The 23,583-nt window shown below is 31.6% G+C and overlaps 1 protein-coding gene across 1 annotated transcript in view; it reads left to right on the top strand.

Moving 5' to 3' along the window:
- The first annotated feature begins 12,209 nt into the window (after nt 1-12,209).
- The window catches only part of LOC129806103 (cadherin-87A), a 167,575-nt gene continuing 156,201 nt past the window's right edge, over nt 12,210-23,583 (top strand). Inside the window, exon 1 of the mRNA XM_055854456.1 lies at nt 12,210-12,686. Within this exon, the coding sequence (XP_055710431.1) occupies nt 12,653-12,686 (34 nt within the window). The 5' untranslated portion in view covers nt 12,210-12,652. The remainder of the gene's footprint in view (nt 12,687-23,583) is intronic.

Below are 23,583 nucleotides of genomic sequence, written 5' to 3'. Positions count from 1 at the left end.
CTTTGGAAGAACTCAGAATAATTAAAATAACATAGAATTCAAAGCATAAAAATCACATAGAATACCAAATTGATATAAAATGCCGAGTTCAGCCATTTTCAATAAAAAGTGAATATTAATTTTCTTTAATTACGATTTCCACATTTTTTTGTTTTGTGTTAAATTAAGAAAGAATAACAAAAAATGTTAAAATTAGTTTTCATAGATTTTATTAACAAAAAGCTAATTTATTGAGTTAATTTAACTTTGGCAAGAATTTCCTCTAAAATTTACACATTTAATTTACGTATATTAGGTATGGGTTTTTTTTTTCAGAAAATTTAATTTAACTTTTAAGAGATATTCAGAAAATAAATTTAAGGTGATATTTGAATTTTCAATTTATGGTTTTTTCAGAACAATTTTGCGACTATTGTGGATATATGACTTAATTTTTATCAATTTTTTCACATTTACAAGTATTTTGTATTTTTTTTTAACCAATTTTCATGCCCCGAAACCTATTAAATGTCATTACCTGATGAAGTTTGGCCAACGAAGAATTCATTCAGACATAATTGGCATTTTCCCTTTTTTTAAATATTGGAATAGTTGAGAGATAAATATTTACGATATTCGGAATTTTTGAGTATCAATTGTGTTATTCTTATAATTTCAGTTCTGGACTAAAACGTGACCTTTTTTTGGTAACTGTATTAATTATGGTAAGACCCATTCAATTGTTCATTCATTTATGATGTTAAATTTTGATTTTAAAAATTTTGTTAAAAAACTTAACAAAATTGAAAATTGACTAAGAAGTGTACAATTTTGAATGCAATCTATAAATATATTAGCTGCAAAATAAAATAAAATTTTAAAATTTAACAATGGAAAATCGATTTAAGGAAATTATTGAGTTTAGAGGCATATATGGACGATATATTATCCTATGCAATTTTAATATCATACTCAATGTGGTTATATTAGTAAAAAGGTAGTTTTTTTTTTAAATCAAAATTTATCATATTATACTTCTTTGAAGCTCATTAGCCGAGGAACAATAAATATATTTTCATTTATGAATATGAATATGAATATGAAAAAACATTTATGAATTGACAGAACATTTGCTTATTGTATAATTATACAGATTGCAACAAAGAAGTGCGTCAAAAAAATTTATGAATAGTATTAGTTAATCTTTGCAAAATTATTCGATCCCTATTTTTCTATTACAAATATTTCACAAATTTGAGTTATCAACATTGTACCAGTCGGGCAAAAGTATCTACGTCACTGGCAGTTCGATTTGGCCCACCTTATCCCTTTAAGGACGATTGGAACACCGGTGTCCCATAAAGAAAATAATTTTTCCTGACTACCTAAAGATATTTCTTCCTTATGTTAGTACGTAATCGTAAACTAGAAGGTTGAAGGAATCTAGGATATTTTTTGCAAGTCTTAAGCTATTTGCTACATAGTAAATTTTTAAGCTCAAAAATGATGATTTTTTAAATTCTCATATTGAAATTTTATTTTAATTATTTTTTATACTTCCATTTTTTTTAAGTCTAACCGTTTTGGAAAAAGAAACTACATATACTATTAAAACATAATATTTTTCATTAGAGTGAAAATTAACAGTCACTGGTATTGTCAGAAAAATTACTTAAATTTTTGGGCTATTTTTGTCCCTATCGCTCATAGAGATAAAAAGTACATCAAATCAGACTCTGTTGGATGTTCTAAGGTTAAATGTAAAACCTTTTATTAATTTTGTTTATCGGTTTCATTTTTATTGCTGATTTTCGGTCAGCGAAAACTGTCTGGTCGTTAAAGGGTTATACTTGAAACATTTTGTGGGAAACCAGATGCAAAAAATAATAGAAAAAAAATCACTTTTTGGAATTTGACTTTTTGCAAATGAATTACCTGTAATACGTAAACCTTTTTTATATTTAAAAAAATTATTTCATATAAAAAAATATTGTTTTTTCAGTTCATTGTCAAATAGAGAACTCAAAATATCGTTTGGGTTTTTATTAAGTATTGCATTAGCAAAATAAATAAACACTAAATAGGAAGAAAGTTACACACGAATTTTGGCATATACGATTAAGGATTTTGAATTTTTGCCGTTTACCCGTGGAGATCGGTAGTGGTAAGCCGGCGGATACCGCAACCAAATTTTAAATAAAGAGAAATAAGACAATGGAATCGAATAAATTCAATGTAAAATAACTAACTAATTTTTACTAAACATCAAATTATTAACTTGTGATTGGTTGTTCAGCAAAGCCCATAAAATCTGTGGAGGACACAATGTCTCTCATAGAACTGTTGACCATAAATCTCTGATAACGTGTTTCACTTCTCTGTGTACAAGAATCAGCTTAATACATATGTATATCAAATGCTTTATCTTTCCGTCTGGACACTTTCAACTCTGACCCAGGGTTGCGATTGACTCGCTGCTGGTGACTTTTCTGCTCATCTCATCAAAATTCTTCCCCAGAAAATGAGTGGTGAGTGCTAGAAGGGGCGGATAGAGATCTCTTCTGAAATTCAGAGAATTCTGCACTTACAATCAATGTGGGATATGATATTGATGAACTTTTTCTCAGTTCACTGACTCAATTGACATTCTTTTCTTCCATTGGCATTTCTGTCCATATCCCAATGATATTGGCAAAGGATAAGAAATCAATGGCAATGGACAGAAGAGAGAGAAAAGAACTCATAAATTCACAAAACTCAAATAATCCTACAGCAGTTCAATTCTTTCCGGTTAGAACATTCTTTCCAATGAACCGGATAGAGTGCTTTTCAATGAATTGGACAGCTTTTTCTCTAGAGGGGAGTGTAAAAATAGTTTATTGAAAGCTTAAATTTCCGCTGAAAGTGATCCAATTGGGAAGAAGAATTTCCTCGCAAATAATTCATCATTCCATTGAGTGCATTTTCCAAGATAACCCCGAAGGAGAACTCTGAAAGTCTGCCTGAAAAAATGAAGAAATTTATATTATAATAAAAGGGGCGGCGAAGCGTAACAGCTTTGCGAAATGCTCGAACTTATGACATCAGCGCAGACTGTCTTTAAAATTATGCATTAACTTTTTGGATGAATAAAGTTGTTTTGTGGTCTAACTCTTGGGGAAAAGCATCATTTTTACGAGCTTGAGCATTCTGCAAAGTTTCTTCTACTACTTCATTATAATGTACATATACTTACCATTTCACAACTGTTTCGGACTGATGTACTAATTAGAAATTAAATTACTTGTCGTTTTCAGTTTTCTGAACTATACAATTTCAATTCTAAACGCTAGAAAGTTTTGATAACCGATTTCAAACGCTTTGAAAATGTTATTGATTTATCTTTAGAGAATTTCAGAGTTTTCGAAATTTAATTTGAAGTTCTTAGAAGATTGTGATAAATGATTCTAAACATTAAGGGTAGGTTTAGAATATTTTGAAAACAGATCCTAAACGCTTGGTGAATGTTGATTACTGATCTTTAATCCTTTGAAGGTTTTGAGATTCGAGTTCAAATTCATAGAGGATTTTTCTGATTCTAAACGTTTAGAATATTTTAATGACCGATTCTAAACGCTTAGAAAATATTGACGATTGATCTTTAATCGGCTCAAGACATAGAAATTCGATTTCAAATCCTCGAAGGAATTATAAATGCCAGCAATTAATCTTGAAACTGTTCGTAGAAATAGAGAATTGTTTTCAAATTTTTAGAAAATATTGACAAGCCCATCTAAACGTTTAGAAGATTTTTTATGACTGATTCTAAACACTTTTAGTAAATGTTGATAACTTATCTTTAACCGTTCGACAATTTTGACATTAAATTTTTCATTCTTAGAGGATTTCTACAGCTGTTTCTAAACGTTTAGAAGATTTAGATAACCAATTCTGAACGCTGAGGAAATGTTGACGACTGATCTTAGACCGTTTGAAAATTATTACATTCGATTTTAAATTTTTAGAGGATTTAGGAATTTTTAGAGGACACAAAAATATGTTTCGTTAAGTGTTCGTAAATAATTGTAAATTCTTACTATGGAGTGTTACAAAATATTCGTAAATCGTATAACCCACAAACAAGTTCGTAAAAGTTTGTAGACTCTTTTCACAAACATTGTTCGTAAGGTGATCAGTGATCACTTAACGACCATTTTTTTAATTTTACGAACACTTTTTCGTAAATATTCGTAAACACACAATGTTCGTAAAATGCTCGTGAATGTTCGTAAAATGTTGTCATTTATTGGTAAATTTTTGTCAGAGGAACAAAAATATACGAACAAATGTTTGTAGAAGAACATAAATGCTCATCAAATGAACATGCTACGAACAATGTTTGTGAAAAACTACAAACTTTTACGTTTTTTTTGTTGGTTTTACGATTTACTAGCATTTTGTAAGTCTCCAGTATAAATTTACAAACATTTACGATCAATTTAACGAAATATTTTTTATGCTTGAACTCCACGGAGAGAGCAGTATCTAAGGAAAGAGTATCAGCGATCGGCAGTGTTCCTCGAATCGTCAGGTACTATTATATTATTTTGATATTGTTTTATTGTTTTATTTGATATTGTTGCTCCAAATCAAATAAATTTTTAAAAATTATTAGCTACTTTTTACCATTTAACCCTTACAAGAATGCACTGCATTAGCTCTGATTTAATTTATAAAATCAAATTTCCGTGAGACACCTGATTGAATTCGTGACGATCCGAGGTACAGATTGCAAGTTTGCAATTACACCTAATTTTTATTAATTTATTATAAAAATTAAAAATTCAAATGCTCAGATATAGTTAAATGGATCACTAATATACCAATTAGCATGTACAAAAATATCAAATAGTATTTTGAGGCTTATATTTTCAACTAAATATCGAGAATGTCTCTTAACATTCCGATCAGGGGTGCTCTTCCCTTAATCCCTCTAATTTTTCATCTCTTAAAATTTCCACCTTCCACCTTTTCTCAACAAATCTTCGCGTTTCATACGATTTCTGGGAAATTGTGTTACGCTGTTTGTTCGTCCGTATGGCTGTCACCAACTCTAGAGGCCAAATGGTAATAAATAGCGACTTAGGATCTTCGGGAACCCCCCCCCCCCATATATCAACCCAAGGATCGTTAACATGTCTCTCATTCCCCCGGCTCCTCCCCTTTCTCACCAAAGCCATTTATTTTTGGGATTGATTGACACCGCGTTGTGCGATCTTTTTTTTTTTCATTTTTGGATGTGTTTTAGAGATTACCAAGGCGGACAATTGACCACGTGTGAAAATACCGTTGAATCATTCCTAATAAAGGTTTTTCATGGTCAAAGGGTAAAAAGGCTCTAGAGTGAGCATTTTTCATCCAAATGGTATCAGGTTTTAGCTCGTTGGAAAGGTCTTGGAATTTCCAATGAAACTGGACCAGTTCCAATCAGTTGTAAACCGGTAATAAACTGATTCATACCCGGTAACTAATTTTTATTCGATATTAAATATTTTGTTTGATTTATAAATCAGTTCAAATCGGTTGTGAATCGGTAATGAACCGGTTAGGAACAAATAAGTAATTTTTGTCCAAATATTAATTAATAAAATAATAATAATGCTGGCACAACATTTCACTGAGAGAAGGTCTTCAAATAAATAAGTGTAGAAATGAGTGTTGAAATAACTCCGCCCGAAATGAGACTTGATAATACACACATTCCCTACATTGAGTGTTGAATTAAAGGTATTTTTTTTATAAATGAGTGGTGTAACAAGTCGCACTAAGGCTTGGTTAAACTCTCATCATGCTTGAGCGTATGAGTGTTGGTACAAACCTTATATTTATATGATGTGACTAACGCCAACGCTCAAATAAGTGTTCATCGAGTGTTTCATGAACACTCGTGAGTGTCTGCCGTATAGACACAAAATCTACGTACTCGAATTCTAATAAAGAAGTCAATTTCACTTAATAATTTTAACAAGGTCTTACCTCAAGGGGATTTCTAGACTTGCATTATTATTTTTTCTTGTACGGGATTAGGTTGTCAGTCCCATGCCCGTGGTATCAAGTGCAGTAAAGTTCAGTATTGATTTGAAATCGATGTAAATATTATGCTTTTTATGTGTATTAGGGGTTAAAGTTACCCTTTTTCATGTTAATTTTACACTTGAAAGGGTGTAAAATTAAAATTAAAAAATGTTGAGATATTTTACACCTGAAAAGTGCTAAAATCATGACGAAAAAAAGTTAATCGCACCCCATTTTTTTCTCAGTGTAGGGCGAGTGCTCTACCACTTGACCCATTGAGTTTGAGTACCCATTGAGTAAAACAGAAATAACGATCACAAGACCGTTTTATTGAGGTTCTCCCGAAGACCTAAGTCGCCTTTTTAAACCGTCTGGCCTTTGATTCAAAATAAGATTTCATAGGGGTTCGAGACGATTTTTTTAGGTATTGGCAGATATTACTCCCCAAGGACTTCGAGCAACAAAAGATTATGAGAAAGATAAGCAAAATTGCCAATGCTTTTTCTCACTAAAAAAACTTGCTCCTGTAAAAGTTTTGTAGCGTATTATTCACAAGATTCTCGGCCTTTTTATAATTCACTGATGTTGCATTTTATGTTCCAAAGTTGTTTACTGGGAAAACAAAATAAATGGATGTTTCTGCGGTGAAAATTTTAAATAAACCTAAAAAGATAAATTTCCAAGAGACCACTTAAACCGCAACTGCAGGAAAATGATGAAAAAAAAGCTTCTGTGAATAGCAAAAAGTGTACATAATTATGAATAAAATCGATTTACATTTAAATTTCCCTATAATGAATATTTCAATTTTGAGGGAAATTTGGTGAATTAGGTCGAAAAACCACAGATTAAAATTAGAAGATGTTTCCTAAATATCTTTGGCACTCATCTAATTTTCATAATGGAAAATGTTAATTGCTGGTATCTGTAAAAGTTTAATCTCTGTCAAGTAATCGAAATTCCCATTCTCCAAATGGAAAATTCTGTTTGCTACAGAACTTTTCTCACTTGGGCCACGGAGACATTTTGTACAGACGTAGAGCATTATTATTGGATAAGTATCCATAATATTCGCATTTTGTGGCAATATTTCAGAATAATGGTGTACTTGGCTGAGGACCAAACACACCACAAAAGGACGTTTGCATTAGATATTCACTATCTGCGATATAATTCAAGTGGAGAATAACCTCAAGAATGTCTCTTCCTACAATCTAATTTGATATTAATTGCACCTCCGACAAAAGGACATGGAGACAAACATTCAAATGACATGCTTTACACGTTTGGAGAAATTCTAGTTAGAAAAGCCAATGTACAAAAGAGTTGGTATCACCATAGAATAGAGATTATCTGCAGCACAACATTTCCCATTCCATTTTGCAATTTTATTGGACTTTATTATGTTTAGATCGTTTTGTTGGTCGTGCATGTCATAAACTTTGAAAGCAATAAAATTCTGAGTGTCTGAATGTAATTAGAAAATCATTGTACTATATCTCCTTTGATTGCAGGAAGCAGTATACTCTGTTAGAGGATGAGAGGACTTCAATCAGCCACTTTAATCTCGGCTTAAATAGAATGCCTTTTAAATTATCTATTTTATTTAAATTTTAGTATTCAATATTATTGACAACCAAAATATTATCTTATCAGATTTTATTTTATTTTCCTGCTAATCACTCTTTTCAATTCTCAAAATTTAAAAATAAAATAGATCTAAAGGGCTTTCTATTTAAGCTGAAACACACGAAATATTCCTGTTTAAACCAGCTTTTGTGGAACTTTGAAGTATTAAGGGGGTTCCCCTAATTATAAGTTCAAAAAGAGGTCTGTATTCTGTATTACTCAAATTCCACAGACACTGGTAAAAATAAAAGGATCAAATTGATCCAAATTTGATCCTTTTGCAAAGGATGGATAAAATTTCAAACTTTGAATGCACATTTCTCATAATAGAACATGTGAATTTGATCCATCCTTTGTTATAATCAATTTGATCCTTTTATTTTTACCAGTGGAGAAAGAGAAGTACAGTAGACTCTTTCAAATTCGGGCATTTGGGACCAAAATATCAACCGGATTAGAGAGAAATTCGGGCGACAAAATTTTTGAAATGCAACGATTTTTTATTCATCTGCATGTTGAGTTTACATACTCATATTTATGGTAAATTTCATGAAACCCCCTTAATAATGCAAAAACACATCAGAACTAAGACAAATCATTGCAAATTTGAGTATATTTGCTTCATTTGAATCACAATCAAACTTGAAAAATGTCAACAAACTTTTTTCAAATTTCACTAAATTTAAAATTCACTAAATACTAATCCAAGGAATTTTCACAAACACTTGTCACGCCTTTCTCAGCAGAGAAATAAGAAATTTTCATGAAAAACAATCATAGGGGCAATTTGTCAAAAATAATTGAAAGAAAATAAACCCAATGTGGAGCCATTTTTCTTCAAAAATTTCTTTAAAACTAGGAATATTTCTTTCAAAAATTTTTGAAATAATTTTTGATGAAATTAGCTCCAATAATCTGTAGACAACTTTAAAGTATTTTGAGCAATGTTTTGAGTGATTTATAAATCTGTTAATAATACATATATTGGTTCCTTGAGAAATGTATCGGTTCCCCAGGTTCCCCATGATTGCCATATGCCATATGGGTTCCCTGGCCAGATAGGCAGGCTCGAGTCTGTCGAAATAAGCTACCTCTTGGAAAAGACCTTTTAGACCTATTGGACTGAAGCGTCATTACACAGTAAAAAAGATTACAAGAATAATAGTTGGTTTGCTTTTTACTACAATTATTCTTGTAAAATTATTCAAATATGTATTTCAGCAAAACGCATAATCTGAAAATGTGTAATTTAAATTTTATGGAATGGTAAACTGTGTAACCAACTGCGAATGATTACATAGTTGTGTACATTTTCTTACACATTTCGTGTAAAATTACACGGTTTTCAGATAAAGTGTGTACAAATACAAATTACACAGTTTTCAGGCAAAATGTGTACAAATTACATAAATGTGTACCAGTACATATGATTACATATTTATGCAAAATTTACAATTAAGTAGCTGAATATTTTTTTACTGTGCACATAGTAAAAAAATTAACACTATTATAGTGTGTAATCTTTCACACCATTATTATGGTGTTAAATTTGAAATAAAGTGTTTAATTTAAAATTGTTTAAATTAAATTTTAGAATTTTAAGTTGTTGAAATTTAAAAATTGTTGAATTTTTATGTGTAAACTCAAAAATTGTTGAATTCTGTTGAATTGTTGTTGAATTTTCATTTCATTTCGAGGATTTTGGTTTTTTTTTTTTTTGCATTTTTAGACATTTCTAAGGTTTTTGCTGTACTCGGGATCGCCCCTAATGCGAAATGATTACATCTGATGCTCGGATCTTCACGATATACTTTTTATACATATAAATATTTGATGTTCTATATGACTTCTTGCCCAATGAAAAGCATCTCGACTGAAGTATAAGTCGTAAATGGAAATTCAACAATTTTTACAAAACTTTTGTTTAAGAATTCAACAACTTTGGTTGAAATACACGAGGCTTCACACTATAAGTGTGAAAAATTATGATCAAAAATAGTGTTAATTTTTGATAATGTGACAAAAAACACCATAAAGTTGTGTATTTTTTCACAATATAATAATGTGAAAAGCAATAATCATACTATAATAGTGGTAATTTTTAGATTTTTTCTATAGTTTTAAATCGCGAAACATTCTTAAAAATTTTTTATGACTATAATATTAAGAAATTTTAACACAGATCGCAATTAAATAATTAATTTATCCGGTTTCGCACTATTTAGTGTTAAAATTTTACACATTTTCAAATTAAACAACAATGTTGATTTTTTTTTTAAAACTATAATAGTGGTAATTTTCAATCACGTGACAATAAAATACCGAAATATTGTGTATTTTTTAAACATTTTTAAATTAAACATCTAAATTGTCGATTTTGGTCGAAAACATGTGCCGATTCGAGGAACAGTTGAAAGCAAAACGTACTTATTCGCAAAAAATAATTTAATTTCAATATTATTTGCCGAAACAAATAATAGACTGTATTGATAGTGAAATTAGAGTCACTGAATATTCATTTTTTTAATTAACACAGAACATAGAACTAACATGGAACATTAACATTAACATTAATATAGAACTCAAAAATAATAAGAAAACAAATATTTAGAGGATTTTTGATGTGTCCAGAGATACCCATATTCTTTCCGTACAGAAGTAGATCTTGAAAAATTCGAAAATCTATTTGAAGATCCAAAAAAGAGACTTTCTTACTTCTTGATAATTCCGCAAGGTGGATGAGGTACATCCTGTTCGAATTTCGAAGTGCTCAAGTGTCAAAATGTGACGGTCTTCACATTGTTGTGAGGAATAAAACAGAACAACGACGCTTACTGTTCTTGTCCCATTACTCAATCACTCCATAATCACTGAGTAACTCTTTTGCTAGCTTTTTAGTGTGATATTTGATAAATTTTCCCCAACTTGTTCGAAAATTTAGTATGAAAATTCGAAATTGTATTTGAATTCTTCGAACTTCAACGACTTTTTGTGCAAATAGAGTTCCATTTACCTTTCATCCAAGACACCATTGGAGAATCAAAATCTACTTGTGATCGGGCTCATTATGTTCTGAAAAGCATCTTGTCCAGAAATACCACACGTTACCCTACTTGTTTTACTCGATTTTTTTCTGAGGACAACGAAACGATTAAACTTAATGAAATTTTTAGCGTATTTTTAAACCTCTTAAATTTGTTTAAATATTTTTTTAAACTACTACAACATGGTAGACTAATAAGAACTTCATTAGAGCGACTTGTCATAGCATTTCTCAATTTGCGAGAAATGTACAATGTATAACTGCTAATTTTTGTCTGATAAAAGAAATAAAAAAATATATATTTTTACAAGTGTGTTTTATATAGTCAAGTGTGCTAATCTGGGCACTTCGCTATCTGGATCGTTTATGACTAATCCAGTTAAAATAATATTTTTAATTTTATTTCTTTATTTTCTTTTCTTTTCTTTATTTTAGCTGGGTTCTTCACTAAAAATTTTCTAGCAGTGAAATTTTTGCTAATGACAGCTGATTGATTGAAAACATTTATTGTTTTTTCCTTGTAAAAAAAAAGTATTTTAAATCCAAAGGTTTAATTAAAAGTGAATTAGCGAAAAGGCGATCCAGTTAGTGCATGCTGACCTATTTCAGTATTATCATTATTTTATAAATTTTCTTTAATATTTTTGATAATTTTTTTTTATATTATGTTTCTGAATGAAACAGTGAATAATTTTATGGATTTAGAAGAAGTAAAAAAGAATTTCATCAGTCCAAAAACAGGCGTTTAAGTAGCACTTTTCGGAAAACGATCCAGTTACCCCACCTTACTATAGTTAAGAAAAGTTTTAGTTAAGATAAAATCTAAGAAAATCGCGAAAATAGATTTGTTTTTGAAGGTTAAAAAAAACATATTTCGGGATGAAATAGTGATTTTATTATTCTGTCAACAAAGATTTGTTTTTTTTTAATAAGATATATTGAGCCGTAACCGTAAGTGCGTTTTTGAAAAGCTCAGATATATTCATATTCCAGAATTTTGATTTTTTTTTCAAAACTAAGTTTAATTCTTTATGGATTTGCTCAACTCTGTGCACGTGAATCATAATTTGTTTTTCATTAGCTTAAGAGTTTGGATGTTGTGCAAGTTGGTTGTTGGAGTGCGATGCACCGTTTCTAACTTATATGACTTTCGATGGGGTTTGGGTTGGAAGTGACCCACTTTGAAGGGGAAAAGTTCATCTGAAAAGAAAAGCTAAGAAATGCTGAACATTTCCTGTGACTCGGGGAAGGATTTCATGACACATTGAGGAAATGTTTTATTTGACTTACAAATAAACCCTCGTGCTATTTTGTTTGCTAGTCACCCCTTCGAACATTTTATCCAAAGGCACAGAGTAAAGGGGTCTAAGGGGTAGCTCTATACCATTTTCCCCTGAAGAGATTTTCTCCTCTGCCGAGAGAGAGAACACAGGAGAAAATTGTGAAGGGAAAACTGTGAGGACTTGGATCGTTGAGAGGGATGATTTTCCGAGTCAGTTGTGTGGATTGTTTCATGGTGATTGGAAGTGTTGTCTTAAGGGAAACTTTCTACAATCCGGCTTGAGTGACATAGCAACGGAAATGTGCTGAATTTCCTTGTAGGATGCAATGTGATTAGAATTTATTATCCCACCCACTGATACATTTTTCTCGTTGTCTGTGAAAATTCTTGTGCAGAGCCCAGTTTTATTGCATTCTGCCTGGCAGTGAGATCTTTTGAACAGGAAAGAACCAAGGGTTACATGTGAATTTCCGCCTCTATTTCTGCCATGCAATGTGAAAAATTCTCGCAAAGAGCAAAGTGTATGGGGAAATTTGTGTAAAAATGTGCTACATTTGAAAATTTCATGTGCAGAGTGTGTGACGTGAAAGGAGGATATTTTTGAGAGAAAGAATTGCAAGTGGAAAATTCTGCAACATTTTCCTGTAAACCCCCCTGAATAGAGGATGCTTCAGCTTTTCCAGTTTCAAACTGAAAGAGGTGAGCTCTATTTTTGGTTGCTTTGGCTCTCCATCGTCTTGGTAAATAAATCACATAACTCCTGGAAGTGAAGTCCAGGCGGAAACATGGCTTAATTTACTTTAAATCTCCTTGCCAAATGAATGTGCCAAAACACAGGATTTTTTTGTCCGTGGTTTAAAGCAATAATTCTTCTTGGCAGGAGAATATGCAGAATAATTTTAAGTATCTTCCTGAAGGCTCAATATTTCCATCAAGTGGGAGAAAATGTTGTCCCTTTGAGACGCACGATACTGTTGTGGGGAAAACCAATATTTCTCGTAAAATACAAAACTTTCAGGTGTTACCAAGGAGAACTCTTGATTCATCTTCCAAGCACTTTCATATTAATTCCACAGAGAGTGACGAAAGTTCGGTTTATTTAAGACCAAAACAATTCTTAGAATTTATCCACAGGCCTTCCTCAGAAAACATTAATTGCAAGAACGATTTCTCTGGTTTTGTGTTACTTAAGTTTGGGAGTCTCATTGCAATGAATTGCTGTGGAGAGATGCCTTGTGCTTGTAGTTTCAAGTTGTTCTTAAGTTGATAATGACATTTGACATACATCCTTGAGGTGATTCTAAACTTTCACGCCAACAACAAATCAAAAAGCTCATTTGAATACTTGTCTAGGGTAAAGTGGTACAAGTTGGACCACGGTACAAGTTGGACAGGGCTTTTTTTCTTGATAAATTTAGTACTTCATTTTTATTTGTAAATTTTTAATGCTTTAGTTTTAAAATTTGATTCCTTGTGCTTAAAAAAATTTAGTACTATTAAGAAAAAATCCCTGTCCAACTTGTACCGACGAATTGTCCAACTTGAAACACTATGTCCAAATTGCATTACTTTACCCTAGTTGACTTTTCATCAGAATGAGATGGTTAGAAGTTGGATTGTTAACCCTTTAACGACGAGACAGTTTTCGCGGACCAAAACTCAGCAATAAAAATGAAACCGATAAACAAAATCAGTAAAAGGTCTTACATCTGGCCTTAGAAAATCCAACAGGGTCTGATTCTGTGTATTTTTTATCTATATGAGCGATAAGGACAAAAATAGCCTAAAAATTTAAATAATTTTTCTGACATTAACGAATGATAATTTTCACAATAATGAAAAATATTATGTTTGAGTATTTTAGTTTCTTTTCCCAAAACGGTTTTGTTTAAAAAAAAATTGGAAGTACAAAAAATGATTAAAATTAATTTTCATTATGAGAATTTAAAAATTCGTCACTTTTTACCTTAAAAAAATAGCTGTATAGCAAATAGCTAGAGACTCGCAAAAAATATCCTAGATTCTTTCAACCTTCTACTTTACAATTATGTACAGACATAAGAAAAAAATAACTTTGGGTAGTCAGGGAAAATTATTTTCTTTATGGGACACCGGTGCTCCAATCGTCCTTAAAGGGTTAAATAAAGAACACCGGGGCAGAATTAATTAGGAGTGGAATTATTTGGGTGTAGGATATCGATCAATTACAATGAATTCTGATTCAAGCATGTTTTCACAAATTAAAAGGCGAAGAAAAATTTCATTTGCTGGCTAATTTTGCCTGGTCGCTTGAATCTATAATTGTCGTAACTGAGTTACTAAAGTGTGTGCACGCTGAAAGGAGAATGGTCAAAACTATATGGGCGCTGGTCCCGGAATCGCCACAAACGAGAGTAGGCGCATTTTGTAGGTACTGATATAAGATTGAAAAATTGCCGGGACCCAGGACGATAAACGCTGGGAGTCCTTGTAAAAATGCCTTTATCCTTTCGATAAATCGCTGTTTTGACAACGAATTACGCAAGAACGGCTAAAGTGATCTTGATGAAATTCGGTATAGGGTCACTGTATGACTTAAAGTTTTTATCCATGCATACCACCCCCTCCCCCCACCCTCCATTCTGATAGCCCCCATACAAAATGGGGGCACTTTACCTTATAACTTCTTTCTAAGAGGAGGTAGAAAGCTGAAATTCGACAAGGGAACAAAGCTTAGGGAAGACTTTTAAACCATGTATAATATCTCCCTCCTATGTCCCCCTTTCTGATAGCCCTCATACAAAATGAGAGCATTTCACCTTATAACTCCTTTCTGAGAAAAGATAGAAAGTTGAAATACAGCATGGGAATAAGGCTTAAAGAAGGCTCTTTAACCATAATGACCAAACTCTTCGTCCATCACCCCTTCTGGTAGCCCCCATACAAAATGAGACTATTTTACCTTATAACTCCTTTCTAAGAGGAGGCAGAAAGTTGTAATTCGACTAGATGTCTATAAATGCATATAAAATCTAGAAAATTATTGTTAACGTTATTAGTTATTCATTTCTTTTCATTCTTTTATAAACTAACTACTTCTTCTCAGAAAGGAGGTCAAAATGCTCTCATTTTATATAGGATTACTAGAAGGGGTGGTATAGGAGCGGGTTAACATGCATGGTTGAAAAGTATTCCATAAGTTTTGTTCCCTTGTTGAATACGTTGAATATCAGCTTTCTACATCGTCTTAGAAAGGAGTTATAAGGTAAAGTGCCCCCATTTTGTATGAGGGCTACCAGAACGGAGGGTGGAGGGAGGAGGTGGTATGCATAAATAAAAAGTTTAAAACATACAGTGACTCTATACCGAATTTCATCAAGATCAGTTAAGCAGTTCTTGTATAATTCGTAGTCAAAACAACGATTTTTCGGAAGGATAATGGCCTTTTTTACAAGGACTCCCAGCGTTTATCGTCCTGGGTCCCGGCATTTTTCTCAACCTTATATCAATATCTTCAAAATGCGTCTACTCTAATCTTTGTATGAAGATGAACCAGCGCCCATATACTTTTGATCATTCTTCATCATTGTAAAAAATAGTTTTTATGCTCTAGAACTGTTCCTCCATGGTTTAGAACATTGATCCCAGAACAAAAGTTGTTACCTATACTAATGTCTATCCAATGACATAGGTCCCATTCGTGGCGATTCCGGGACCGGATTTGACCATTCTCCTTTCTCCATTAAGTAATGGCTCTCAAAAATTAACCACAGCATATAAAAAAAAGACAAAAATATTTTCGGAAAGATAATTTTATTGGGATTTTTCTGGGAACTCTCGCACCTTCTTTTTAATTCCCCTCATTAAGGAGCACTGGTAAAAATTAAAGGATCAAATTGATCCAAAGGACAATGGGCAAGGTATATTGGCATCGAATAGGTATTGGCAAAGCTAACAACTTTTGTTCCTGGACCAACCCCAAAAGTATGTAGAAAAGGCACTAGAGCATTAAACATATAATTAAGAAAAGTGACGAAATTTTTTTTACAAAACTCCTTTTATAAAATAGCAGTTTATCTTATGTTGCTCATTTCAAAGAACAATTTGTAAAGAAGGGCTTAAAGAAGATTTTTCTAGAACAAACTATATCTTTATCTCTCCATTCTCTCTGCAATTTTCCAGATTTACCTAATAAATCCTTGAATATTCTTCAAATTCAAAAAAAGGATTGTAGGGTGGAGTAACCACTTATCGCCACTTTTAGGAAAAAGTGAAATTAATTGTATTATAACTTTTGAACCCTTATTATCAGTTAACTCAAATTTGACACAAAGCTACTTAGATATATTGGCTCTAGATTCGCAAAAACAAAGGTCCTACAATTTAACGCGGAAATACCTAAAAAACTGATTTTTATTAACAATGCAAAAATAACCACTTCGGCGGCAGTTTTTACCACTTTTCGCCAGTTCTGTAACCACTTCTCGCCACCCACTTGGAAAGGTTCAAACTTGATTATTTTGGGCAATATTATGCAAAGAAAACATTCAGCATTTCTTTTTCCTCATGATCACCTTATTATTACTCACATTAAATGATTTTTCTTCACTTTTATTTGAGAAATCAAATTATTAGACTATTGCAGAAAGTAAACAAAGTAGATTTGACAACTGAGAATCTATGAAGTTAGCGTCGCCTATTGAAAAGTTATGGCGACAGGTGGTGTATCAATTTTAGAATATAACCACTTTTCGCCATGGCTCATTTTTACATAAAAATAATATAAAATGAAATATTAACTAACTAAATACAAATTTTATGTATTTGCTGAATGTAATTAAATGTTCAATAGACAAATTATTTGCTCAAAAATTAAATTTTGTTCGATAAAAGTTTCATGACACTTATTATATTTGGTAAGAGATATTAGATTCGATGCACTTTTGCTTAAAATATTCCTCTAAAAAATGCTCAAACATGTAAATTCAAAACAAAAAATTAGTGTTTTTCGACTCTATAAGTAACAGCAGTAGAATTACAAATAATTTTACGGCTTATTTATTTTACAAATAATGGAAAAATTGTAATTTTAATATAAGTGGCGAAAAGTGGGGCATTGGCGAGAAGTGGTGATTCCACCCTATGTAGAGAAATGTCTGCTCAGTAAATATTCTCCTTGAAAGAAAAAGAGTTTTCCTCTGAAGATCACATGGTCCTAAATGTTACCGTTATTCAAAAACTTTGAATAATAAGTTTAGAGTAAAAATATTTTAATTTAGCTATTATACTCTGAGCCTTTTGTTAAATTTCTTTTGGTAACGGTACCTTTCCAACTCTATGATCTTCAGCAACCCTAGCACCCTTTTTAAGGAGAATATTTCTTTTAAGGAGACAAAAGGACGCAATAGTTCTAATGAAATTAAAGGACATTCAAGGATATTTGTTGAAAATCTGGATAACTGTAAGGAAAATGGACAGATAGGGTTATGGTTTCTTCTAGAAAAATATTCCTTAAGTTCTCCTTTATAAATAGTTCTTTGGCACTGACAACTTACGATATACTGTTATCGAGAAAGAAAGCGAGTTTTATAAAAATAATTCTATCTATTTTTTAAGAGCTTTTATTTTAAGATGTCTCAGAAACTTGACGCGGCGGTCTATAAGTTTCTTCGGGAAATATGTTCAAGACACAACAATGACTCCCAAAATCCCAATGGTTTCCCGTCATACGATTTTTCATTTTATTGTCCGGTAATGTTCAAATGTTTTAAAACGCGATTGGTTTTTATGGGAGCCATCAGATAGAGCAGTCAAAGATAAAATCTAAAAATATATATTTAAATCTTAGGTCGCACATTAACTTTGATCCGAATTTCATTAAGATCGGTTAAGCCGTTTTCAAGAAATAAAATGTCAAACTTTTGAATTTTCAGAAAGAGGTTTAGGAGAGGATGAAGGGGCTTAATTAAAAAGCTGTGTTTTTTTCTATCATTCATTAAAATTGCACAGTTGATCGATAATGTGAAAAGGCGTTTAAGAACAATTTGTGATAGGAGCAACATTGGGTTTCCTTACACGTGACAGAGGTCAATAAGGTTATTAACCCCTCGTTAAAGTCACATGTCACTCTATGACCTATCACGAGATTTTTCTTTTTGGTGATATTATGATCCAAAGCGTGCTGAAACAGTTTTATTCAGTTTTATCAACTGACTAAAAATGTCCTGCATGATATTTGGGAAAATAATCTCACAGTATTGTTGTACATTTTGGGTGAAATGTAGCGCAAAAGCCGCTTAAAGGAGCCTGTTATAAATTTGAACACGATATGGTTTTCGTGGCGGCCTGATGAGATTGCCAATGGTCTAAAACGTGCGATAGCGTAGGTAAAATTGGTGATGGTGTGGATACGGAAGGATATACATTGTTGAGTCCTGGATGGAGGAAATCAACTCTGAATCGATTCAATTGCGTCTGCAATTATTTCCATGGTGTCCTCTCCTCATCCTCATGTGGTCATTCCGTCAAAGCTGATTTTATCCCCCTGACACGCAAAACACACCCATCGCAATTTGCCCCTTTTATACCTGGATGAATCATCTGTGCCGGGAATTGATTTCACACGTTTCACTCGAGATTTTAATTGGAATTTCCACTCCAATCAAGGTACACAGACGATATCCACAAACCCATTCGGCATTCATATCCCAATCTCACACATTTTCCCCGCATTTCCGGTCCGCAAACCCAGAGATAACAAGAGCAAAATTTTCCTCAACCCCTATTCTAGAATTAATATCATGTGATAACAGTGGAATGGGGTAAATTAATATCATATTTCTACTATTTGTATTTCATTTTAAAAGATAATCAATGCAGAATTTAAAATATCATTTGAATAAAGTTTCAAACATAAAATAATATTGCATAATTTTTTTATTCATGGGTTATAGGTTAGGATTACGTATGCATTGTAGCTCATACGAAATTTTATCGCATAATGGTAAAATACGAATTCACATTCGAAAATACAGATTTTCACTGACAGACCTTTAAAGGCGAGGGTTTATATTTAAAGGTTACAGAAAGAATCTCTAGGTTATGTCGAATAATAGAGGAAGGGTTACAGTAAACACGTAGTCAATATCTCGAACCGTTTGACTTCTAGTTCAAACAAAGCGTCCCAGTTTTGCGGACTGCTAGAACTTACGAAAAAGAGCTCTTTCTTTTATTATCTTTTCGCATGCGTTTTGAGTGCATAGCGGTTTACTACCAATTAAATTAATTAAAAAAATCGTTCTGAAATTTAAAAAAATTGCTTAAGAAAGGCACATTTTAGAATAGTTTAGTATGAGTAACAAGCAAACGAACAAATAAAAATGTAAATTCGAGAAAGGGATATCGTTTACGGGTATGTTACCAATAAATTACCTGGAAAGTGGAGGGGTGGGGGGGAAATGAGGGGCACGCTAACAATCTCTGGGTCGACTTATGGTCGACTCAGACATATTCAAAATTTTTCGATAACAGTGTTATCTATATGCCAATCTACGGACTTATTGAATGACCTGTTACTAAGGAGCTTCTGCATCGTTTTGCTTTACAGGTTGGTTGCCAACGATAAGACGGCAGTGGACGCTTTCAGGGTCGTGCCTTTACATAGTAAAAAAAATATTTTATACATTTTCCTTGTAAAAAATATGTAAAATGTGAAAAAGGAAAATTGAGCATTTTTGAATCTTTTAAACATTTCCTGTAAGCAATATCAATATTGATATTGTTTACGAGGAATATCAAGAAAACATTCTTGGGAAAGCCATGAACAAAATTTTTGTTATAAAAACCTATTGATGTGAAGTAAGTCAACGATTTTGTACACATAAATCATACTCTCTGTGGTAAAATAACGTTACTATTTTCTAATTGATCATTCTTCTTCCACAGATAGGTATTTCAGAATGTTGTCTGTATTAAATCATCAACACTCTGCTTTTTTACCTTTAACATATAACAGAACCAAAATTAATATTGTTAGTAAACATGTAAAACAATGAGACATAAAACTACAATTTTCCACTATTCGTAAATTTGGAAATAGTATGACTTGATCAATCAATTTTTAAAATCTAAAAAAAATACTTTTTAATAATTTCTTATAAAACGGTTAGTATTAGATTCAAATCCGGCACAACTTAAGCTTAAAATGATTTTACGTGTATCCAATACACTTATGGTTTTACCATGAAAAGGTTAAAATTTGCAAATAAAGAGCGCACAGTTGCATCACAAAACGGTTAAACTTGAATATAAAATCCTCACAGCTTTCGAATGAAACGTTGAGCAATTTAGATCGTTTTTACTCGGATTTAGTGCAGATTTTATTAAAAATAGATACAATCTCGTAATTTCTGTGTGAATTTTTGTTTAATACGTTAGTCTCATTTTAATAACGATGGTTTTTAGAATATTATCACAGAAACATTCATTAATACAGAATCAGTATTAGCAAGGAGACACTGATTCTTTTCATGAACATTGTTTTCTGGGCATTGAATAATTGAGCAGTAAAAAGTTAAAATTGATCAGTAACAAAAAAATTTGAAACAGTGAAATTATCGTACAAATTTTGGCAAAGGGAAAATAAAGGGCTTTTCATTCTATCTGCAACAATTTTAAATGTTAAATATATAAATTAAGTCCATTTTTGTAAAGATTTAAGTTTTTTACTGACCATAATTAGATATTTTACTGCTCATTTTTAATTTTTTACTGCCCATTTAGAATTTTTTACTGCTCGTTTGTTTTTTGCCCTATTATATTGGTTCAACCGGGTAGTAAAAATTGAATTGGTATTGCCAGTAAATTACATCATGCATTTTAGACGACAAGCTTTATATTTTACTGATTATAGCGAAATCTTCGATTGAGTAAAACATATAAAATTTGAACTTGATATTTGATGGATAGCAATCAATTTTACATTTTTTACATTTTAACTTTACATGTCAAAAATGTAGAAAAGGTTAAAAGCTTTTTTTACTATGTAAAAAATTATGTAAAATGTAAAAAAATTCGCCCAACCCTGCATGTAACCAAATCTTATTCATCTCGCAACTTACGAAATAAGCAAAACACTTTTTTTGGTGTAATGGCTCAAGTGCAGTATATAAATGATAACAACAATGATGAGTTAATAATTGGTTTAAATTATTTTTAGGTTATGTGTTCTTGAAATATGTTTTCAAGATTTTAACGTGTTTGTGGAAAACTTGAAATACAGTAGAGTTCCTTAAATTTGAACAATATTTTCAAAAACGTAACGGAATTCATGTGAAATGCACTTTCACTAAATTAAGAAAAATAACTTTAGAGAATATATCAATGTAAGATATTGCTAAAGAAGTGGAATTTGCCGTGGAAGTTAATATAATATTAATATAATATAATACCATATACTAATATATAATGTTAATATAATATAATATAATACGATAATATTGAGAAAACACTAAAACAATAGTCCTAATTCATACTCTATGCAAAACTTTCTTCACATAATATCAAATTTTACATTTTGATCTCAACTATCGTTCAAATTTGAGGAGTTCAAATTTGAGGAGGAACTCGACTGTAGGTTGCAATAATATTTTATGCCCAAGATTTTTAAATACTTTCAATTAGAACTTTCACTACCCAGCGAGCACCAAATACTAACCGATTTTAATTCAGCTGAAAACATATGTACTTTCAGCTGAATTTTGCTAACCTTAAAACAATACTCGCGATGCAGTGCCATTTCCATATATTTGGTTAGAACTTTTTATTCGAGAACTGCTAACCGGTCAGCAAATTTTTGGTGATTAACACAACCTTTGTACTCGCTAGACAAAAGCATTAAGTTTAATTTTCAAATGGAATTTATAACCGTTGGAAACAGTTTCGTTAATTTAAAATTGCAATAAAAAGAGTTCCGTTGGGAAATAGTTTCTTAAATTTAAAATTGACATTTCTTGTAGTTACTTTATTATACGTTATAACCGTAGACTACTTTATAACGTATGATTCGAGAATATGGTCTCAGCTGGGAAACGCCTAGAAAAGCGAAGTGTGAGGACATGCAGAGTCTAATTAAAAAATTAATCCTAAACTACATAGACGGTAAAAAAGCTCGTTAAACAATGGACAGACTTGGTATTTTTTTTACGTTGACGAGACGCAGAAAATTCCGGAATATGAAACAGTTTTGCCTCCGACTTTCCAGTGAATAAACAAAATTATACGTGCTCAGGAATGGAGAATAAATCCTACAAGAGTATCACATGAGGGATAGAAATATTTCATGGTATTGTCATGGGATATTGCTCATTTAGTGCACGAAATAATATTTGATGAAAATGTTACTTTATACCCTTAACGTGCACTATTTTAATGTGCATTCAATAGAATAATGGATTCTTGCGAAAAGATTTGTGACTATCTTGTGGATTTAATTTCTCTTTAATTCACTGGAAATGGATTCAGTGGAATATACATAAGATCAAAAAGAAAATGTTAATATTTTATGTCAGTACGGAAATTTGGATTTAAAATTACTTAAATAATCACTGTCTTGATGAATATCAAGGCTAAAATACCTTAAAATAAAAATTTTAGAATAGAATGAGTAGAATAGTTCAGTAGTTATTACTCTAAGAATACTCATTACATGGTCCACTCGACACAAAATTCATTATGAATTGAGCTTGGATCAGAAATCTGAAAAACAATTTTAGTTAGAAACTTAGAGTAGCTTTTTCATTGCGGATATAGCATAGGTTTTTCAAGTACTTCTCGAAGAGGACCCTATAAAAACTAATTCCGCGTTGGTTATGATTGAGAAGTTTCTGTGGAGTTTCCTCGGAAGTTTCTTACGTTGTAACGAAATGAAAATGAGCTCGAAATTTAAATTTGGATTTTGTCAAAACAAAATCTTAAACAGTTCTGCTTGAAGGTGTCCTCGGAAATTCCCGGAAAATTTCTTTGGACTTTTCCAATTCCTCTTTGAAATTACTTAGAAAGTTCGTAGAGATTCCTGAAGGATTTTCTGTGAAAGCATTTTCAAAATTTTTCCTCGAAATTTCCTCATTCAGAAACGAAATTAAATAAATTGAAAATCTCCTTAATTTCGTCAAAATCAAGTCTTAAATAGTTTTTTTTAGACATTCCTTTGGAAATTCCTAGGGAATGTCTTTGGAGTTTTCCAAATCCTCTTTGGAATGTACTAGGAATTTCCTGCAGATTGCTGATGGATTTCCTTTGTTGAATTTATACCATTTTTCTTTGAAATTTTATTACTCTGAAATGAAATGGAAATAAATTAAAACCTGTCTTGTTTCACATTTGAAAAATTCTTATTGATTATAATAATAATAATAATAATAATATATTTATTGCATCACAACAATAGGGTCATCCCTCTTACAGTTGTGAGAAAAAAAAAGAAAAAGTAAAAAAGGACTTGATTGAAAAAAAATTATCATAGTTATTTCGACCGTATTGTGGTTGCAGATTTTTTTTTAATTTGACTTTCATAGGCAAAATAAAATAAAGATAAGAAAAGTACCGAAATCCACTTTGC

This window comes from Phlebotomus papatasi, chromosome 3 (assembly GCF_024763615.1).
Source record: "Phlebotomus papatasi isolate M1 chromosome 3, Ppap_2.1, whole genome shotgun sequence".
Lineage (NCBI taxonomy): Eukaryota > Metazoa > Arthropoda > Insecta > Diptera > Psychodidae > Phlebotomus > Phlebotomus papatasi.
This window is presented reverse-complemented; position numbering and strand designations above follow the sequence as displayed.